This window comes from Coccomyxa subellipsoidea (assembly GCF_000258705.1).
Source record: "Coccomyxa subellipsoidea C-169, whole genome shotgun sequence".
In the NCBI taxonomy this organism is placed as follows: domain Eukaryota; kingdom Viridiplantae; phylum Chlorophyta; class Trebouxiophyceae; family Coccomyxaceae; genus Coccomyxa; species Coccomyxa subellipsoidea.
The window spans coordinates 175997-196840 of record NW_005178019.1 but is presented as its reverse complement, the minus strand read 5'-3'; the positions used below and the strand labels follow the sequence as shown (position 1 = coordinate 196840).

At 51.9% G+C, this 20844-nt stretch overlaps 2 protein-coding genes across 2 annotated transcripts; one reads left to right on the top strand and one right to left on the bottom strand.

Moving 5' to 3' along the window:
* Positions 1 to 455: 455 nt before the first annotated feature.
* COCSUDRAFT_45398 (ketoacyl-synt-domain-containing protein) lies at positions 456 to 15416 on the top strand (the record flags this gene model as incomplete). Its single annotated transcript, XM_005642816.1, has 22 exons — positions 456 to 551; positions 720 to 920; positions 1392 to 1528; positions 1822 to 1872; positions 2130 to 2364; positions 2781 to 2868; positions 3297 to 3447; positions 3975 to 4095; positions 4238 to 4351; positions 4833 to 4971; positions 5324 to 5587; positions 5896 to 6101; positions 6668 to 6876; positions 7622 to 7841; positions 9181 to 9333; positions 10900 to 11074; positions 11604 to 11740; positions 12442 to 12583; positions 13166 to 13251; positions 14055 to 14154; positions 14745 to 14881; positions 15264 to 15416. The coding sequence occupies 22 exons, from the start codon at positions 456 to 458 to the stop codon at positions 15414 to 15416; spliced, it is 3315 nt and encodes a 1104-aa protein (XP_005642873.1).
* Positions 15417 to 16266: 850 nt separating this feature from the next.
* Positions 16267 to 18383, bottom strand: COCSUDRAFT_45397 (hypothetical protein; the record flags this gene model as incomplete). Its single annotated transcript, XM_005642815.1, has 3 exons — positions 16267 to 16446; positions 16992 to 17204; positions 18351 to 18383. 3 exons carry the CDS (start codon positions 18381 to 18383, stop codon positions 16267 to 16269), a joined length of 426 nt encoding a protein of 141 aa, XP_005642872.1.
* Positions 18384 to 20844: the final 2461 nt, after the last annotated feature.

Sequence of the window (20844 nt, the reverse complement as noted above, 5' to 3'; positions counted from 1 at the left end):
GTAAACAGATGAGAGAAAAGTGCTACGAAGTCCAAATCACGGAAGTGTCACCGGGCACTTCCAGCAAAATATGCATTATATAACAAGATGTATTGCTCCGAAACCAAGTTCGACTTGTACAAGAGGTGCTGACAAACAGTTGTCGACTCTTGTTATTAGGTAACACTTCAGCAAGTACAACGAGCGCAGAAATAAAAGACGGTAGGGTGCGCAAGCAGCTTTATGCGAAGCCTCTCGTGGTCAGATGCAGCTCAAAAGCTCAGGGTTTTCACACAAAGGTTAACGACCCCAAAATTCTTGCCTGATCTCTCATCGCGGTTTCGGGGCATTGCTTCCGAAGAAGGTGACAAAAGGACGCTAAGCGTTTCAATGTTGTACTAAGTTGATACGGTAGTGCTGCTGTAAGTCTAGTCTCAACATGCTTCGGTGAGGATCCTTTCAAGTCCCTTGCAGCCATGGAGGAGGTTGCAGGGACTCTGCAGGAAGTCCTGCAGTACATGGGAACCTGCCAAGACGATTTGGGACAGCTGTCACGATCATTGGTTGAGCTTGTGAGTTCAGCCGATGCTTTGCTGCAGACAGTGCGCAGACAGCCAGAGGATGCTGGGGAACGCACAGCATCTGCGCCAGCATATCTCCACAACAGGCTGCCCAATTTCATTCGCAGCAATCTGAAAGCACTTCAGATAGCAGAAGATGGTCATCTGTCCTGCGGCAAGGCGGAACAAGAGGGCGGGCGCTTAGAGCAGCTGCTGCAGGAGGATTTGGCGTTACTGCGACATGTAACAGACTTTGTGGGCGATATCGCAAAATGGTCTGGCACTGAGGACCAGTGCGTACCCTTCGATGAGCCTTTTTCGCTGTACCCCGCCTGCGACATCGAGCACGAGCAGGCCTTCTGGAAGAGCCATCAAGAACAGGTGCGTGATTGTAGATCGTAACAATTGTCATACTGCTCCAAGTGTCTGGAGATGGACCGTGATGCAGTCTGCTCTTGATAAATGAGTGATGTCTCAATACTCTTAAGGCTTTTGCATCCTGATCTCCCCACAGTATCGCAGCTTATTTGGATTGCTGTACTAGCACAGAAGATGGGGGCTTCACGACAAATTTTGCTGCAATTGTCTTCGTCATAAGCCATCATCAAAACATTCAGTAGCCGAGCCATCACGATCAGCAATTGCCAATATCATATCGCTATCTTGCAGCTCATGCGCAAGCATTTTGGCACTTGCAAGTGCTGTGTCAGAATATCTTTCAAGGATGTCACTGCCTGGCAGCAGAATAACATGCGCCTCCCTACAAAGCATCCAGCATATACTGCAAGCGCCCTCACATCTAGTTGATTGCGGTCATCCGTGCATGCTTGATAATCTGGGGGTTTTGCGCAGGTCATCGACGCCGGAGCAAGGGTGTTTGAGGGTCAGGCGGGGTTGGGAGTGCCTCAGGGACTCGCGCGATTTTGCAGCGGCCCGGTGTGGTCCGAGGCAGCTTTGCTGACATCACTGTACCACGCTGCATGCTCCAGGTCAGAGCTCACCTGGCAGTGGTTACGAATCAGGTCATAATAAGAACAAGTGCTTCCAATGCAGTCTGCATCAGAACTTCCCCGCAGCAGTCTTTGTGGTAGCACTGCCTACATGGCGTGTTGGTCCTGCAAGGGACTACATGTTGGCTTGTGCATAGGCGCATGCGCATGTAAGAAACGCACTGATGAACAGATTTGTCGAAGTCTGAGAGCTTTGATGCCTCCTTTATGGACTCGCCAAGATTGGCAGCATGGAGACAGACAGGGGAATGAAGTGGGTTGTGCTGCTGCAGGGGTGGCGGGGGTCAGAGCTGCTCCATATTCATCGTGCATCCCCATCAAACGTACGCCCCGAAGCAATGATAGTGCAATGAGACTCAATTTTCCCGACTGTCCCAGTGATTTCAAGGTGGAAGACAGTGGGTATGTGTTAGTTGCCTGCTCCTGAAGTTACGATACTGGATTGCACTTGGGAAAAGAAAGCTAGTACGGAAGTAAGAATGAGACAGCGCAATAGACAAAGCAATCTCTGTCTCAGTCTGCGCGGCACATCCGGGTTCCAGAATCCAGGGGTTTGACATTTTGTCTTTCTTCTGCGCAGCTACCTGGAGGAGGTGGGCAGGAAGCTGGCGGAAGCCGGGATCCCCCACTCCACCGCCGTGGGGACCCTGGAGGATGGTGGCGCCGTAATGGTTGCTGCGGCCGCGGCCGGCATCGCCGATTTTGAGGAGCACCTCTGGCTGGGATCTCTGCTCGAAACATTCTACCTGATCAGGCACGAGAAGAAACAGCGGGGGGAGTTACCGTTGATGGACACGCCGGAGAGCATTGCAGAGGTGATCAGCTATCTTGTCACCATTTGTCGCGGACATTTTATTGTCGTTAGGAAAGGAGTCATAAGCAGCAACTTATGAGATGAAGGCTACGTATCCCCAATCAGAGCACAGCAATTCTTTGTGACATCCGCATGAGGAAGATGCTGGGAGACGCAACGTGGCGTCCCCCAGGCTCAACCCTCGGTTATTCTCAAGGCAAGCTACAGCTTACAGGCAGCTACCGAAGTCTGAGACATGAGTCATGAGACTTGATTCTTATATGTAACAGCTCACTGCATGCTGTGTGGCATGAAGTAAGAGAGTCACCCTCTGCCATTGTCAAGTTACAGGGCAAATTTCTGCCTGCAGGCTATAATAATCAGTCATCGGGTCCAGGTCGACTATAATGTTCAAAGTCGAGCGTTTTGCCTGTTCAGGAGTTGGACGCGCACGCCGCGAGCTGGGCGGCGCTGGTGGGGGACCGTTACGGGCTTGTCACCGTAGACATGCCCGACCTGGCGCCAGGTCAGCGCCAAACTCTCATGCATGACCTAGTGTGTCAGTCGGTGCTTGAACCTATGCAACAGTTGACACAAGCAAACCCGACCTGTGGTGGATCAGAGTTGCTTGTGCCCAAAACAATTGGTTTCGACAGAAATATTCCGCCTTTGTACAGCTTCTGGACAAGTACAAAATGCATTGCGCCGCTGGTGAAGTGTGCCAAGTCCCGGAGTGAAAATGTTGTTCAAAGCCAGGGTGCTGTTGAGGATGGTCATGCAACTCTTCTTCAAAATGTCATTTTATCTCCCCTGGCCCTGATAATCTTCTGTGCAGTGGCGCTGTGTTGGTCAGGTACAGCATTGCAGGTACTGCTGCGGAGGCATGCCAAATAAGGAAGAGCAGGTCCCAGACACCGAAATGTATCTACGGGTAACCACAGACTGTCTGCGCAGGCACGGCCTTCCCGGCAACAGCGCTGGTTCCATTGCTGCGCTGTTGGCGTTCCCTCCGAGGCCAGCCCCCCATCCCGGCCGCCGCGCTCCTCGCCGCAGCCGCCAAAGCCGGCTTGGTTCCTCGGCCGGACTCAAGCATTCGATTCTCCAGGTGCGCAGATCACTGATTTGTATATTGCCGTGAGGTCACTCCAAGGACTGTGAGCACACAAAAAATCGCCATTTGTTAAAACTTGAAAACCCGTCCCCGCAGCTAAGATTTTGGCGGCCGCTGGCCTTGTGCCGTGCCCGGATTTCAGCATTGGATTTTCCAGGTACACACAACAGAAGGGTAATCTCTCTACACTCTTGTCAGACAAAAGGCTGGTGCCCTATTGATGAGAACCGCCCCCTTCATCTACTGTTTACCCACCGGCCTGACCCCCTGGCTGATTTTCAAGGTCTAGCATGCAATTTCTCAAGATCAAGGAAACAAGATCCTTGCCACCAGTTGCAGGAAAAACAGTCAGCCTTGTTTGTGTTTTTGTTAGAAGCGCTAACATTGAGATTACTCCTGCCCAGTCTTGATTCGGGCACACTCTTCCATCTTCCGCATCGCACTCCGATAACTTCTTGGGCTACCTGCAGGGTTAAGGGTTTAAATCAAAAGCAGTAAGAAATGAGTGTGGTTGCACGCAGGTCTCAGGCGGCGATGATGCTGACTCACCTGGTGAAGGTTCCGCTGACGCTGCGCCCCGCCGTGGCCGCCGACGTTCCCTCCCTCATGCGCCTGCAAGCCAATTCTGGCGCCGCACCCCAGGTGATCCACCCGATGATCCAGGGCATTCTGGCCCAACTCTAAGAACATATGCAACATCAATGAGTGCCCAAGCATTGTCGGGCAAAGCAATGCACAAAAAGACATGCAGAATGATTGAGCGGTTATTATGCAATGCTGGCAGGCGATAATGGGGGAGGCACAGCTGGCGGAGTGTCTGATGAGTCACCCTCGCCTCAGCGTTGTCGCTGACTTCAGCGGTGACATCGTTGCAGCGCTTACAGCGCAACCCTCCCAGGTGACTCACTATTACTAACAGGATAGTATCTTTGTTGTAGCACGTCCGAAGGATTACACACCCCTTCTTAGCCATTCTTTCCTGATTGACTTTCGATGCTGTCAGGCTGTGCATGTGTCAAGAAGATAACAGATCCAAAGCTGCCCATTAAGAACTCTGTCAATCCAGCCCCCGAGCCACATGCAGATTTCCCTGAATATTATACGAATGGCTTTGGGAAGGAATGCAGACGTCAAGGCAGAGCAAATGTCAGCAAAAGGCGACGGGCGGTCTAGCAAGTGGGTATCAGGCAGCAACAATAGTATGTTCTAAACAGCCTGAAAATTTTTTAAGCAAATGCAATGAATGCATGGGGTTTCCCAGACATACTTATTCAGGAGCAGCATGGCATGATTTTTTTGGGCAACCCTAAACCCCAACCCTTAAATCCCCCAACCCTTAAATCGATCAACCTAAAAAATGGCATGCAATGCACTTGCAGGGGGATGCAAAAGCAGTGGAGCTGGCGTTCGTGCACGTGGGTCAGGATCTGGAAGAGCAGCAGGAGCTGCTGGAGTGTCTCCTGGCATTCGTGCTGCAGTTTCTGCTGGCGGACGATGACGTGGCGTGCCTGCTGCCAGGTCAGCGGCCACCTCACCCCGCTCACATCATTACGTCACATCACATTGGCATCGATTATATCACATCGGCGTAGGGCATGTTGTTTTTTGAGCCAGGTGTGGGTAAAGGCTTCATTTAGCAAACTACTGGAATCGCCCTAAAGAAACATTGAGAGTCTGTGCTGAGAGCCAGGCTATTGGATTGCATGCCACTGCAAATGGCGCCGTAAAATGATTCTGTCATGAAACTTTTTTGGATGACATGCAGCGATCAGTAGATACTTCAAAAAACATGAGATCAAGTGCATTCCTGCTGCATGGCATGTATATAAGCTCTGTCAGGTCGACCGATAATCTTTTAAAAATCGTGCAGGCCGGCTGCCGCTGTCGGCGCGGCACGCGCGCATAGCGGATTTCTGCTACGTGGCGTTTCCGGAGGACAGCTCAGCGATACGAGAGATACAGTTTGTGCCTAATCTGGACTTTGACGCCCTGGTGCGGGGGGTACTTGCGGCGGGGAGCGGGGGGGCCGCGGTGGTGACCGGTGGGGGGACCAGCGGCGCCACTTTTGGCGCCGGCAGGGAAGAATCCGCGGCCGCTGCTTCCAACGGCGACTCGTGGCCTGACATGGCCGAAGGTTAAATTGATCTGCAGCCACCTATCCATAGTATCTGCCAAATCGGGGCCAAGGGTTCCGGCTAAAGGGTTCCATGCATTGATAGCATGAACCTTCTGTCTGAATGCAGTGCATGGACATGTTCACCTTGTAAGTGCACCTGAAACACATGTTGTCATCCCCCTTGGACCTCCAAATATGAAATGTTGTTAAACTCTAGGAAACTGAAGTAAGACAAACAAAACTATTATTGGCAACATGCCCTTGGTGCAGACACAATCACATGCCGTTTATGTTGCCTGCTTTAATTGAGATGTTTTGTGGCACAGGTGATGCAGAAGCAGACAGCGGTGTGCTGGCTGCGCTGGCTAGCGAGGAGTCCCCTATGGACGAGGGGGAGGACCCGGTGGCCACCGCTGTGCGGGCGGTGGTGCACGAGTATCTGGCGGTGGCGCACGGAGGGGACCCGCCGGGGGATTTTGCCGACGACACGCCCTTCATGGAGGCCGGGCTCGACTCCCTTGACCTGCTGAAGGTGCGCCTTGATATCAATGCTTGGGGTTGTGGGTGTACATGTACAGTCCCTGTCTTGACTATTTTTAAACGAGCAAGAGTTGACATCGGAATGCAGCTAGTCTTCAATGACGCCTTCAGTACGGCATGCGTTGCTACAAGGCGCATGGGCCTTTTTGCAATCTTGTGCTTCAATTGTTTCAATCCTCTTTCCATTATTATTATTACTATTACACGCTTTTCTTGCTACAAGCAAGGTGCGTCCTGCAGACAAGCTGCAGTTGAAGGCTGCCAAATTCCCACCCCTTGTTGGACTCGCCAGATCCAAGCAAGACCCAGTCAACCGTGGGCACGGTGCTCAGTATTTGTGCCGCCCCCCGCCAGCCGGGGCCAAATTTTATTTTCCATAATATGGATCTCTATATAACGATTCCAGTCTTGTGGTTGCCTAGAGCAGGTGTGGCTCTTTCTGGCTGGTCAAAGCCCTTTGAGGGGACCCAATCGAAAGCCCCAGATTCCAGAAAACACGTGACATGAGCATGAAGCCAGACCAAATTTATGTGTGATCCATGTTCCGCTGCTGCGCAGCTGGCGAGTCTGCTGGGCAGCGAGTTGGGCATGGCGCTTCCAAGCACGCTCGCGTTCGACTTCCCAACGGTAGAGGCCATAGTGGCGTTCGTTGCGGCGCCCCCCGAGCCAGAACAGGACGCGGGCGCACGCGAGCGACGGCGTTCCTCCTTCGCGCATCTTTTCTCCCTCGGCGGCGGCCGCTCGTCCCTCACCGACGTCTTCCGGCGGTGCGCGGACCCTTTAATGCTCGTGCCATTTCCCCCATCTGATCTTGATTCCCCAAAGACCCTGTCACAAGACCTGACAGACGGCATTCCTCCTTTGCGCATCTATTCTCCTCTGGTGGTGGGCATTTGTTCCTCATCGATGTCTTCCGGTGGTGCACGGCCTCTTTAATGCTCGTGCCAAGCCTGAGAGACGGCGTTCCTCCTTTGCGCATCTTTTCTTCCTCGGTGGCGGGCGGTCGTTCCTCACCGATGTCTTACGGCGGTTGAATGCCTCATAGATGTAAGTGCAGACACCTTGCATGCGTTCCTTACGGGCCTCTGACTTTACCACTTCCGGCCTTTCATGATTATCACGGTGACACGTCTTGCCTGCCTGGTGAGGCCCGGTACGGAAGATGAGCAAGGCTCCCACGGCTGGTTGGGTCTTGCTTGGATCTGGCGAGTCCAACAATGTGTAGGACATTTGGCAGCCGTTAGCATGAGCTTGTTTGCAGGCGCACCTTGCCTCTGGCAGGAAAACCCCTGCACTTACTATGATTCTTGTCAGTACCAGGGTTTTTATTGGCGTTTGTGAGTATCCTGCTGTTCAATTAAAGATCTTAGGGACGACTATCCTGCGTTGCATGGGCCATTTATTTAGGCACTGCAGATATAAGGGTTTATCTTGTAGAGAAAATAAGAGATTCTGAAATATTTGGTACCAAGAAATAAATTAACAATAACAGTTAGGGTCATGCATGCGCAGGTCGTCATTCGCTGCCGGGGGACGCCGTCGGACGGGCTCGGTGTTCCGGGGCAGCGGCATTCCCTCCGCCGCGCTCGCGCCGTTAGTCAGCGGCGTTCCCTCCGACTTCTCCGCACCCGCCACGCTGGACGACTTCGGCCGCCGCCGCAGCCGCAGCATTGGCCGGCCGCTTGGCGCCGCTGACGGCCGGCACTCTGCCGCTTTGCTGCGCCGGGAGAGTGTAAGAACCTATTCTCTGATCCTATAAAAGCATTCTGGCGAGCCCTTTTACCTGCTGTCTGGGTACATAGAACAGTATCCTCAGGAATGTGCACATGCACCATCGAGTCCCGCTCGGCGCCGCTGAGGGCCGGCACTCTGCCGCTTTGCTGCGCCGGGAGAGTGTAAGAACCTATGATCTGACTCTATAACAGCATTCTGTCGAGCCCTTTTACCTGCTGTCTGGGTACATACATTAGTGTTCTCAGGAATGTGCACATGCACCAGAATGTCCCGCTCGGCGCCGCTGGGGGCCGGCACTCCGCCGCTTTGCTGCGCCGGGAGAGTGTAAGAACCTATGATCCGATTCTTTAAAAGCATTCTGTCGAGCCCCTTTACCTTCTGTCTGGGTACATACAACAGTTATTATTATTATTACTACACGCTTTTCCTGCCAGAAGCAAGGTGCGTCTGCAGACAAGCTGCAGTAAAGGCTGCCCAAATCCTACCCCTTGATGGACTCGCCAGATCCAAGCAAGACCCAATCAACCGTGGGCACGGTGCTCAGTATTTATACCGCCCCCCGCCAGCCGGGGCTAACAGTGTCCTCAGGAATGTGCACATGCACCAACATGTCCCTCTCGGCGCCGCTGAGGGCTGGCTTTCGGATGTGTCGCTGCGCCGCGAGAGTGTAAGAATCTTCTACTGAACACAGCTTTTGAAAATTAGATTTGAATTCCCTGATTCGGCTTAGTTGTGTAGCGGTTTTCCGCTGCCCTCCTGCGCCGAGAGAGTGTAAGTATCCTCAGGATACTTACACTCTCTCGGCGCAGGAGGCTTCTTTTTATATGGACGACGTTAGGATCTGCCGAGGGACGGCACCCCGCTGCTTCCCTGAGCCGTGAGAGTGTAAGATTCCTCTTCTCATCATCTACAAACAAATAATTTTTACACCCTTTTCTCCAAGAGGCAAGGTGCATCTGCACACAAGACATCTCGTTCTGTTGAATATGTCGCCACTGAGGGGCGGCTGTCGGCTGCTCTCCTACGTTGTGAGAGTGTCAGGATCCATCTCTTACTGAGGACACCGGGGCGTCTGCGTCCCAGCATTGGGGGATTGAAGATTGGAGGGAGCATCCTTTCTATGAACACTATCAAAAGCCAAGCGGCACATGGCGGTTATATGTCACCAGAGGGGCGCGACGGAAAGGGCCTGCATTCATCATTGTGCTGCCTGCATGCAGGTTGATGGGCCACACCTGGTAGAAGAAGTGCTTCTGTGGCCTTCAAGCATTAATTTTAAGTTCCACGAACCCTTGACAGCTGTCAAGATAACCTAAGACAATTCCCCCTGCGTACAGGTTGTGGAGGAGGGTCGGCGGGCGTCTGCCGCGCGTCGCAGCAGCAGCGCCTTTATGCATGCGCACCTCGCCATGATCCCGGCCGGCAGCCGCCGCGGATCCGTGCTCATGCCGGGCTCTTCGGCCCTCATGGCTTCAACACCCGCCCTTCAGGTGCGTTCTTGCATCGAGTGCATTCCATAGCATGTCCCGGCCAAATGAACCCCACTCCCTGAACCCTCACTATAGAGAGACGATTCCTTCTGCTTACGATCCCGGCCGGCGGCCGCCGCGGATCCGTGCTCATGCCGGGCTCTTCGGCCCCCATGGCTTCAACACCCGCCCTTCAGGTGCGTTCCTGCAGCGAGTGCATTCCATAGCCTGTCCCGGCCAAACAAACCCCACTTCCTGAACCCTGACTATAGAGAGACGATTTCTTCTGCTCATGATCCCGGCCGGCGGCCGCCGCGGATCCGTGCTCATGCCGGGCTCTTCGGCCCTCATGGCTTCAACACCCGCGCTTCAGGTGCGTTCTTGCATCGAGTGCATTCCATAGCATGTCCCGGCCAAATGAAGCCCACCTCCTGAACCCTGACTATGGAGAGATGATTTCTTCTGCTTACGATCCCGGCCGGCGGCCGCCGCGGATCCGTGCTCATGCCGGGCTCTTCGGCCCTCATGGCTTCAACACCCGCGCTTCAGGTGCGTTCTTGCATCGAGTGCATTCCATAGCATGTCCCGGCCAAATGAAGCCCACTTCCTGAACCCTGACTATGGAGAGATGATTTCTTCTGCTTACGATCCCGGCCGGCGGCCGCCGCGGATCCGTGCTCATGCCGGGCTCTTCGGCCCTCATGGCTTCAACACCCGCGCTTCAGGTGCGTTCTTGCATCGAGTGCATTCCATAGCATGTCCCGGCCAAATGAACCCCACTCCCTGAACCCTGACTATAGAGAGATGATTTCTTCTGCTCATGATCCCGGCCGGCGGCCACTGCGGATCCATTTTGATGCCGGGATGGGCTGTTGGCCTCAATGCCAGCGCTGCATGTGTGTGCATATCTTGAAGCTAGCGTCTGTCCGAATCTATTTTGCCCCCAATTCCCTAAAACGAAATAGAAAGGCAAAACCACCCCGAGTGGCCTGGCCATGATCCCGGCCGGCGGCCGCCGCGGATCCGTGCTCATGTCAGGGTCTTCTGCCCTCATGACATCAACGTCAACGCTGCAGGTTTTGGCATTTCCTTGAAAAAAGCGATGCACCTATCCTTGGCATAGACAGGGTGCAGTGATGGGACTAATTCCAGAGACATGCTTTCAACATCTGCACTGTGCACAGCGTGACCTTTAAACCTAAATGCCCTACAATGACAATATTATTATTATTATTATTACATTCTTACCCTGCCAGAAGCAAGGTGCGTCTGCAGACACGCTGCAGTAAAGGCTGCCAAAATCCTACCCCTTGATGGACTCGCCAGATCCAAGCAAGACCCAATCAACCGTGGGCACGGTGCTCACTATTTATAACGTCCGCCGCCAGCCAGGGCCAATGACATAAGAATGACATGCCCCCAAGTCAAAGTAGCATGCAAGTCTTCCTGGATTCTATTCCATAATGTTGCAAATGTGTCTGTGCAATAAAGAGCGCAAAACAGGCCACATATGGGAATCGACCATGGCAGCATATTGACCCTGAAAGAATGAGCAATGGACCCTAAAGATATGAGCAAATATGTCAGGTGGTAGTAATGGACGCGTTGGCGACCCGGGTGGCGGCGGGCCCAGCGGGCAGCGCGGAGCTGTTCCGGGCAGACATGATCTGCCCGGTGCCGGTGACTCGCTGGGACAATGACAACGCCGCCGTTGCCCGGCTTGGCGGCCGCAACCCCACCCGCTTCGCAGCGCTCATGGACGGTAGGCACGCATTTATATTTTACATATTTTGTCAGTGAAATACAACATATTTTGTAAGTAAAATACATGACTGTCAGTATGCCCTTCTTCAGCCTTCTGTGACTAGGTGCGTTCCAGCAGCTGTTCCATAGATATCCTCAAAATTCCATGTCCTTGCGCGTATGAACGTACATTCTTAAGCAGAATGACAGTGCTCGAACCCTTTTATTGTGGCTGTAAAAAGCCACGTTGACTTGTTTCCGGATAAATTGCTTCAGTCGAAGGGTATCTGCTGTCAACATTGCAGAGAGAAGACACTGCTGCAGCATGCTGCTGTTTTCTAGCACCTGCTTACATTTGGCAATCTACATTACAAACTATCAATGAGGTCTGCAAACAAAAGTCAAGCCCGGATGCTGTTTTATAGCCTCGCTTCTTTTATCCCGGGGGGCATTGTTTCAATTACGGGCTGCTTAGGTCACTGTTCAAGTTTTATGGCGACGGTGATTGTGTCAAGCCCCCAGAAGCAATGTTCCTGTTTTGGCTGCAGGGGTGGATAAATTTGACGCCGGGCTGTTCAAAATATCCGGCGCGGAGGCGGCGGCTATGGACGCGCAGCAGCGCCTTCTGCTGGAAGTGGCGCACGAAGCAATCGGTGCAGCCGGGACGCCAGAATTCAAACCCAAGGTGTGCTGCCTATTTAGGGTTTTGGACCTTCTGAGCCACGGCTGTCCCAATGATTGATACCTGGCTTAGGATAGACTGTGAGGTCAACCTGCCACCAAAAAAGAGCCCAATTGGGCACGATAGAGCGCGATGGAACCACCCCTTGAGGCCTGATACCGTACGGCAGCCCCAACCATGGGGTTGTAGGCACTTCCCAAAGAATAACCAGAAAAAAAAGGTTTCCTTGGCTTGCCGGGTCTCAATTGTACCGCACGAAGCCATCAGTGCAGCAGGGTCCGTTAAATCAACTTAATGTGCGGTATTTTTCACAAGTCTGCCTTGCTTAGACCAACTTTTTCCTGCAAGTTTCTTTTAGGGCTGATCATGGCAACAAAAAGCAAGAGGCTGAAAAGGAGCTTAGGTGAGCAAGAAGCAGGGAGCAGGACAGTGTGTCAGCCCTCGACGCATACAGTCATACATCTGCTTGGTCAATACTTCTTCGCTGGCGCTTTTGTATTTGGAGTTGGGTTGCAATGTCAGCCTGCTTTTTGCATGTTTTCTCCCCGAGGCTCACAGAAAACAACACCAGGAGATTTGCAGAGGGCTCACCTTGCATGCAGGCAGCAGCAGCACTCGCTGCAGTCAATTTGGACAGCGCGTTTCTGCGCAATTAAGTCCTCGTCTTGTCATTCTATTGATGCAACCTGCTCGCATGCATGCAGGCGGCAGCAGCTTCTGTTGCAGCCGATCCGACGGGGGTGTTTGTGGGTATAAGCTACAGCGAGTACGCGCAGCTGTCGGCCGCCGTGTCTCCCAGTGTGTCAACCTATACAGCAACCGGAGGCAGCCTCAGCGTGGCAGCCGGTGAGTCACACTGATAGGAGGGACTGCCACTAGACTTCATCCACTTTGTGTTTCATAGTTCTTCCGACCCTTCATCGACCCAAAACCCTAAATCCATCATTGCATACCCCGTGAAAAATAATTACTATAAAGGCCCCGTCCCTAATCCGTAAACCCTAAACCCTGAAAATATATTCCCTAAACCCTAAGCTAAAGTGGATAAAGAATAAGGTCGGGAGATAGGAAGCCGTTCAGGTCATTGTCAAAAGATTTCAGGATTTGAGGATGGCTGTCGGCGGCCGTCTTGCAAGTGTGTCTCTGTGCTCGACCCCTGCTAGACTTTTTGGCTGGTTTCTTGTTTCATGGATAGAGTATTACCATTGAAAGTGATTGTTTGGCCGCCCTTAAGGCGGTGAAATTTGTGAACTGCCAAATCTGCATGGCTCCTGGTATGCAGGACTCGAACTTCTTGAGAAAATGGCGGGATCATGGGAGGTCCCACCTTTTTTGTCGCAAGGGAGATGGTTTTTCCATGCAATGCACCGCCCAAATCTAGGCATGAATGCAGCGACCTGATCGTGACAGTGAAGTGCGCTCATGCAGGGCGCATATCGTACATGTTTGGACTGAAGGGCCCATGCGTTGCCATTGACACCGCCTGTTCATCCGGCCTCGTGGCCATCGCGCAGGTGCGAGATATTTTTAGAAGTAAAAATACATAATTGAAAAATAAAAAATATAAAAAAAAAAATATCGAAAAACATAATTGAAGTTTTTGAAGAAAAAACCAGTTGAAGTTGAGCTTTGCAAGGAGGGTCATGAGTGAGTGGTCATGCGTGGATGGCTCAAACTGGATGGCACAAGAGCAGGAGGCAGGCAATTTTCACCCCGCATGTTGCAGCCTTACCTGCAGCTTGTATGCCTCCTGGAAGCAAAGATTATTTAGAAATTTCACTTGAATTTGAAAACCGGAGAAGTTGAAGCGCCCACCGCCGTGGGTGGTCTGAGGCGCAGGCAGCCCTTCTCAAAAGGGCTGAAAGCCATGCACAAAGTTGTTTTTTTAGGATTGCTGGCAGTTTTTAACTTGCCGATGAGCAGGCAACCTTGCCCCCACACATTGAATTAAAGCTTATCTGATGTAAAAGGGCAAGCGCCAGTGTTTCTTGTAAGGATTTTGGCTGGAAGCCAATCTGGCTAGCAAGCATAAGCTAGGTTGAAAATTTTGAAGCCACAGAAGTGGCTTAAAGCTGGAAATGGCAAAAGTTTCTCCTGGGATTAGTGATTTTGGACGTATTCTGCTGAAATTGGATGAAAATTGGCTTCCTGCTTTAGTCATTAAATTTCTAAAAGCCAATCGGTGGTTTCAACGGAAGTCACCCTCGGGCAGTTTATGCGCCACAAAATTGCTTGGGATATTTGTTAAAAGCCACATTGGCTTCAGAACGCCACGAAAAGAAACCCTGCCAAGCACTAAAAGTTCTGTGATGCTTAGGCGCACAATGCGCTGATGCTGGGAGTGACGAGCACTGCTCTGGCGGCAGGCGCTAATCTGCTGCTCTCGCCGCAAACGCACGCCATGTACTCCATTGCAGGTGCGTTGGTTCTCACTCACGCAATCTCTTGCAACCATAGTTGCACAATACGGATTCGGCCATTTGGCATACGGTGAATATTCGGTCGTATATTCGGTGTTTTGGGCCAAAATAGGCCGTTTTTGATCGTATTCCGTATATTCCAATACCGTATGACCATATATTCGGCCGTATATACGGTCCCCAAAATTGTTCTGACCGAGTGGTGCAACTATGCTTGCAACCAGCACGATGATAGTTACGCCCAAACAGCCCTCGCACATTGACGACTTGCCCTTGACGTGCCAAGCCAGCTTTCCATTGTGAGTCATATTATCTGAGCAAGCCACCGCTTTAGTTGGAGCATGCTGCTCTGGCCCTAGGTGTTGCTCTGCTCTGCAAGCCTTGCTCCAAGCAAATGAGAGGCATGACAAAGCAGGAGCGTTTAACATTATGCTCATAATGCGGCAGAGGTCGCATCTGGTATTAACATGCGCACCGACAGGCCTACAATGCACGCCCAATTCCCCTTTGAAACCCTAAAAAATCCTTCTAATAACCCTAGGACGTCCAAAGTTCAGATATCATTTCTGAGGTATCCTTTTCGACAGGCATGCTGGCGCCGGACGGGCGGTGCAAGACGCTGGATGCGGCGGCGGAGGGGTATGTGCGCGCTGAGGGCGTGGGAGCCGCCTGGCTTCGCTGCCTTCGCAACGTGGCCGGCGCCACGCTTGGCAACAGCCGCCCGGTGAGGGTTCACGTTACTTTTGTGCTTTTTTGTGACTTCATAGGCGTGATCAGTGTGTCGAAATTGCCCAAGATCACCCATAATCCGGGGAGTCATTTTTGGTGGGTTGCTAAGGTTGACGTGATTCAAGGAACAGCTTGTTAGGGGCCACGTTCCGTAGTTGCCGCCCACTTTTGAGCAGTTTCTCAGTGTCAATGGGAAAATGAAGGGCGGTTTAGTGCCGCACATTCCTGGCAGCCTGTGTATGAAAAGGCATCTTGGCATCTGTTCACCAACTAAAGATGTTCTTACCCAGCACATGCGTAATGTTTGTTTATGACGCTTCTTTCCGACCGAATTAGAACTTTTCTGACCTTGGACTGCACAATGTACATGCGCGCAGGCTGCTGTGGTGTTGCACGGCTGCGCGCTTAATCAGGACGGCCGCTCCAGCAGTCTGACTGCTCCCAACGGACCGGCGCAGCAGGCGCTCATCAGAAGCGCGCTTCAGGCGGCCCACATGCCACCCTCCAAGGTAAGCAGCTGCCATGGATAAGAACCTGTCTTAGGCTGTGGAGACAGAAAAACGCAGCTCGGGAAGAAGCAGCGTGCAAAAGTTGTTGCCATGCAGAAGTTGCTGGCTTCGAAGCGCAAATTGCTCGTGCCTTCATCTATGCATGCATGATGCATGCGCTTCCAAGGCGGAGAGAAATGAGCCTGGCCCCTCGATGCATGTGGTGGAATTCTCGAGTCAGGAATTTCCCACAATCTCGTTGCTTTGCCTGCCATGTACTTTGTTACAGATATCTTGATAATGAGACTGCGGCAGTCACAGGCCTGAGACTCTATACAGTGTGCTGCCGAGATACGCACCGCTCAACTGCGTGAAGCCAGAAACTGTAGATTATGGCCTACCGCAAGCTGCCATGTGGCTGAGGGGGGACCTTGCCCCTTTTGAGCGCTGTGCTCACAAGATTATCTTTCAGACCGCGCCTACCCCCCTAGTGTGTTTGCAACGTACTTGGGCGGTTCAAGTAGAGGTCATCTGAGGCCCTGGGTCCAAGTACTAGACATGCTGCAGCACTTTGCTCCCAGCTGTTGGAAATTCAAAGGCCAGCATTCACTACCCATGTGACTGCGCTGCACTTGCACGAGACAGGAATGCCGCCGGGCGACCTGCGACTTGCCAGTCCCCAGAAACATGTCGGGAAAACTTCAACCCCGGAGCTTTTGTTTCCTGTTGACCCTTACACTTCTGACATTATGACCCTGTGATGATAACCCTGCCAGATGAATGCTCTGCACTTGCACGAGAAGGGGACGCCGCTGGGCGACCTGCAACTTGCCAGTCCCCAGAAACGTGTCGGGAAACCTTCAATCCCGAAGGTTTTGTTTCCTGTTGACCCTTACAACTCTGGGATTATGACTCTGTGATTATAACCCTGCCAGGTGAATGCTCTGCACATGCACGGGACGGGAACGCCGCTGGGCGACCCGATCGAGATGGGTGCGGCCGCGGCTGTGCTGCTCGCCAGGACGGGGAAAGCCGCCGGATCCGGCACCGGCCAAAACAGGCAAGTGTTCGTCTGCCGCCATTATACAATATTGGGTTTATTTTTTACGAACCCTAACCCTAAAACCCCTAAACCCTAAACCCAAACCCAAGTCAAATCTACAGGAAGCAAAGTATTCCGCACGTACTTGAGTAGGTTGCAATCCATGCTGGCATCATTCGGAGTCTATGAGCTGCTATATGTCAGGCACAGGGCGGTGGGTTTGTGCTGCCTTTGGTTGTCTGGTCGAGCAATCTCTGGATGGGGCTCTCACGCAGATGGTGATAAGCCCCCTTTACGCAGAAGCATTGTCAGGCAGAGGCTGCCGAAATAGAGAAGGATGTGAACCACTACTCGGGGACCCAACATGCATATGGGCAAAGTCAGGGTAGGCTGGGCAGGAATGGAGGACAGTCTTTTCAAATAGGAAATGTTTATTTTTTTTGGCCTCGGCTGGCAAGAGGCGGTGCAAACACTGAGCACCGTGACCATGGTTGATTGGGACTTGCTTGAATCTGGCGAGTCCAACAAGGTGTAGGATTTTGGCAGCCTTTTCTGCAGCTTGTCTGCAGACGCACCTTGCCTCCGGCAGGAAAAGCGCGTAACAATAACAATAACAATAACAATAACAATAACAATAACAATAACAATAACAATAACAATAACAATAACAATAACAATAACAATAACAATAACAATAACAATAACAATAACAATAACAATAACAATAACAATAACAATAACAATAACAATAACAAATACAAATACAAATTAGGGCATTCACAGCCACCCTGAAAGTTTTGAACTGCTGCCTGACAGGCTGCCAGTGGCGGCCGCTCTCATGGTTTTCTGACGGAATGAACTGCGCGATTGAAGCGCAGCGTGAGCATATATAAGGGAATCTTGGAGGCTTGCTTATTCAACCTGAGGGATTCAAATAATTTGAAACAGGCTGCCGGTGGCGCTGGCCGCGCACAAGTCCTCGGCCGGCCACGCGGAGGCGGCGGCCGGCCTCGTCGGCATCGCATGCGCGACCCTTGCGATCGAATCAGCCACCCTCCCGCCCATCCTGCACCTGCGGTAAATACTCTTTTGGGGTGTTGTCACAAGATTGCAAAAAAGCCCATGCGCCCTGTAGCAACGCATGCCGTACTGAAGGCATCATTGAAGACTAGCTGCATTCCGGTGTCAACTCTTGTTTGTTTAAAATTACTCAAGACAGGGACTGTACATGTGCACCCACAACCCCAAGGAAGCATGCATTGTGCATTAGAGGGATTTAATGATTTTTGGGCTTTAGGCAGGAACATTGCTAATGAAGAGATGTTCCCTCCCCTGGCGCCATCAGGGCCACGTCCTCTTTGGATACCTTGAATAATGCAGCCTGCACAGCTAGAACTGCGGCAACCTATCATCTTCCTTTCAGTCCAAGGATATTTTTACTGCTTCAGCAAAAGTGCCAAAGGTGCCGTATATGTTTGGCAGGGCGATCAACGCGCATGTTGCGCCGAGCATGGGGGCCGCACCGGCCGCATCCTTTGCCGCTCCTCGGCAGCCTTCCGGCCACGCAAGTGCCGGTAATGAGTGCAGAGTTGTGGCTGGCATCAGCTCATTTGCCTTCCAGGTGCGAATTTTCCAATCTAACTTTCAAGATGTATCAATTCGAATAGCTATCTGCAAACAGTATCATCTCATGCATTTTGACAAATTCCAGTCACTCTGGAAGAACTCGATGTATGCTTTTTCCTCAAAACAAGGTGCTGATATACCCAGCAGAAGCATCCGGCATTTGAAACAAATCTGCAGCACATGTGTTGCCCACTGTTGTAAAATCGAAGTCAAGGCTTGAAAGTGCTATTGTCAAAATTTTGCAGGGCAGCAATGCGCATGTGGTAATGGAGGCGAACAGCAACGACGGCGTTCCCTCCGTCACAGACCTGCCGCGCCAGATTTGGCAGCGCGGTCGCCATTGGTTCGCGCCCCCCGCGCACCCCCTTCTTAGGGCTTTCTCGACCCTTAACCCTAGCCTGGCAACGCTGACAGATCAGGCAACGGCGACGTTTGTCAGCCTGCTGACTCATCCGAGCCTTGCGTACCTTGGAGACTGCATGCTTTGCGGCCGATCTGTCGTCCCTGTGGCAGCTCTCATGGAGGTGACTACTTTTTGATTTTCAAATGAAATTTCAATTGCCAGTTTGCATTCGAAGCCACAGAGGCAAGGCACAATGCACCAAGGACTCTTTCACGATGATAATCATCGCCTTTGGCCCCAGCTGGCGGGGGGTGGTATAAATACTGAGCACCGTGCCCACGGTTGATTGGTTCTTGCTTGGATGTTGAACTAAGGCCAAAAGCCTACCTTCATTAAATGCACCATGTAGATACAGCCTAGCAGCCGCATGACTTCCTAAAAAGTTGAGTAAGTAAGGCAGTCCTTGAGATAAAATGGAATACGGCAGGTATTGACTTGCAGTTCGTTTTTGCAGATGGCGCATGCATCAGCGACTCTGCTGCTTCAGCCGGGCTCCGCCGAGGCGCCTGGAATCATTGGTGCCTCTTTTGGCACTCCAGCTCCGCTGGCATCAGCGCCGCTGCTTGTCACTGTCAGCAGCCGGACCGGCGACATCAGCGTTGGGTTGGAGCCCGTCCACAACAGGCATGTGCCATCCGCGCGCGTGACTTGTGATTTCATTGATTTGGACATTATGGCTTTATTCAATCTGACCAATGTCAAGGGATTGGTGTTCTCACGTGATTTATCCTCCAGAGGCGAGGTGTGTTACAGACTAGCTTGCCGCTTAATATACTCTTTGTGGGACTTGCCAGATACAAGTATGAAGCCACTGAGCAGAGGCATCTTGTTCAGTACTCACAGCGCACCCTGGCAGCCAGGGGTAGACATGGATTCACCGTTTTGTGAATTTCCAAGAAGTTGCTTCAATATCTATTTGTGTCCTGCTACAGGCGCGGGCCGCTGCTACTGAGCTGTGCAGTGGCGCCAGCGTGGCAGACTGCTGACATCAGCGCAAGAGCCGCCAAAATAGGCTCTCTAGCCGCTGTCTTGGAAGCTGCCGCGCAGCTGCATGCAGCTTCCGCAGGATTGCAGCAGGACCAAAATCAAGCATGCTATGGCCACATTGAGAGCGGCAAATCGTCGAATGCCAAGGTCATTTTCTTAGCATTATGGGCAATTGCACTTTGAAGCCAGCCAATGAGATCTTCTGTGCATGAATTTGAGCGGCGAAGTCTTTTGGAAGATTGTCTTTTCCCCCTTAATGGGAGGCATCTAAAAAGTGGTGTTTGGCTGTTGTTTGGATATTAACAAGCAATCAGAAAAACCACCGTGCCTTTCATGATACTGATTTCGTGTCAGTGCGTGCTTGCAAGGAAACCTGCCACACAATAACCACGGTGTTTGTTTACTTTGCAGGATGGCGACTACAGCATGCACCCGGCAGCGGTTACATCAGCGCTGCAGCTGGCGTCGCTGACATCATCAGACGAGGGGGATTCCTCAGAGGGTATCCTGCGCAGCCTGGACGTCGTTACGGCACCGGTCACGCGGGCAAAGCCGAGCAACGGGCCTCATGTGACAACTGTACGGGCATCTGCCCACAGCAGCTTCTGCATCCTTTCAGCAGGTGCGCATAATTTAGGGCTTAGGAAATAGGGTTTAGGAAGGCCCCAACAAACATTAACTGCATAAAGTACATGTTTGCATTTGGCATGGCAGCAATCAATGCAGGTGTGCATGCTATTTTCTGTATTATACGCTGGGCGATGATTATTGCATTTCAGAAATCCTGGCATCATTTTGTACACCTTGTTGCTGTCATTGTTGCATCGCTGACATGCTTGAAGCCTATGACGGAATTAGTGCCTGCATGCCACGTCAGATTGAATTGTTCTATCTTATTTCATAGTCTCCTTTTGGGGTATGAATCGGAGGTTTCGTAAATCCCTTTCACCTTTGCACTGCATCCTTGCCTGAATATCTGAGAGTGCTCCTTTGCCTTCTCTATCCAGGAGTCAAGATGAGCGGGGCCAAATTCGGCGCCCAGGCAGCTTCCTCTCAGGGAGAAGCTGCAACCACAGGCAGTGCAACTGCCGCGACAACTCCTGACAAGCTCCGTCTAATGTACCGAGTCCGCTGGCAGGCCACGTCATGCTACAGGTGTTGATATGGACTGCCCTTTCCTTTTGTACAACCTCTTCAAAAAAGATTTTGCCCTGGCTGGCGGGGGCAGATATAAGTACTGAGCACCGTGCCCACGGTTGATTGGGTCTTGCTTGGATCTGGCATGTCCAACAAGGGGTAGGATTGTGGCAGCCTTTGACGGCAGCCTGTCTGCAGGACGCACCTTGCCTCTTGGCAGAAAAATCGTTTAACAATTCAAAAAAATGGCCTTCCATGCTTCACTCATCACAGCA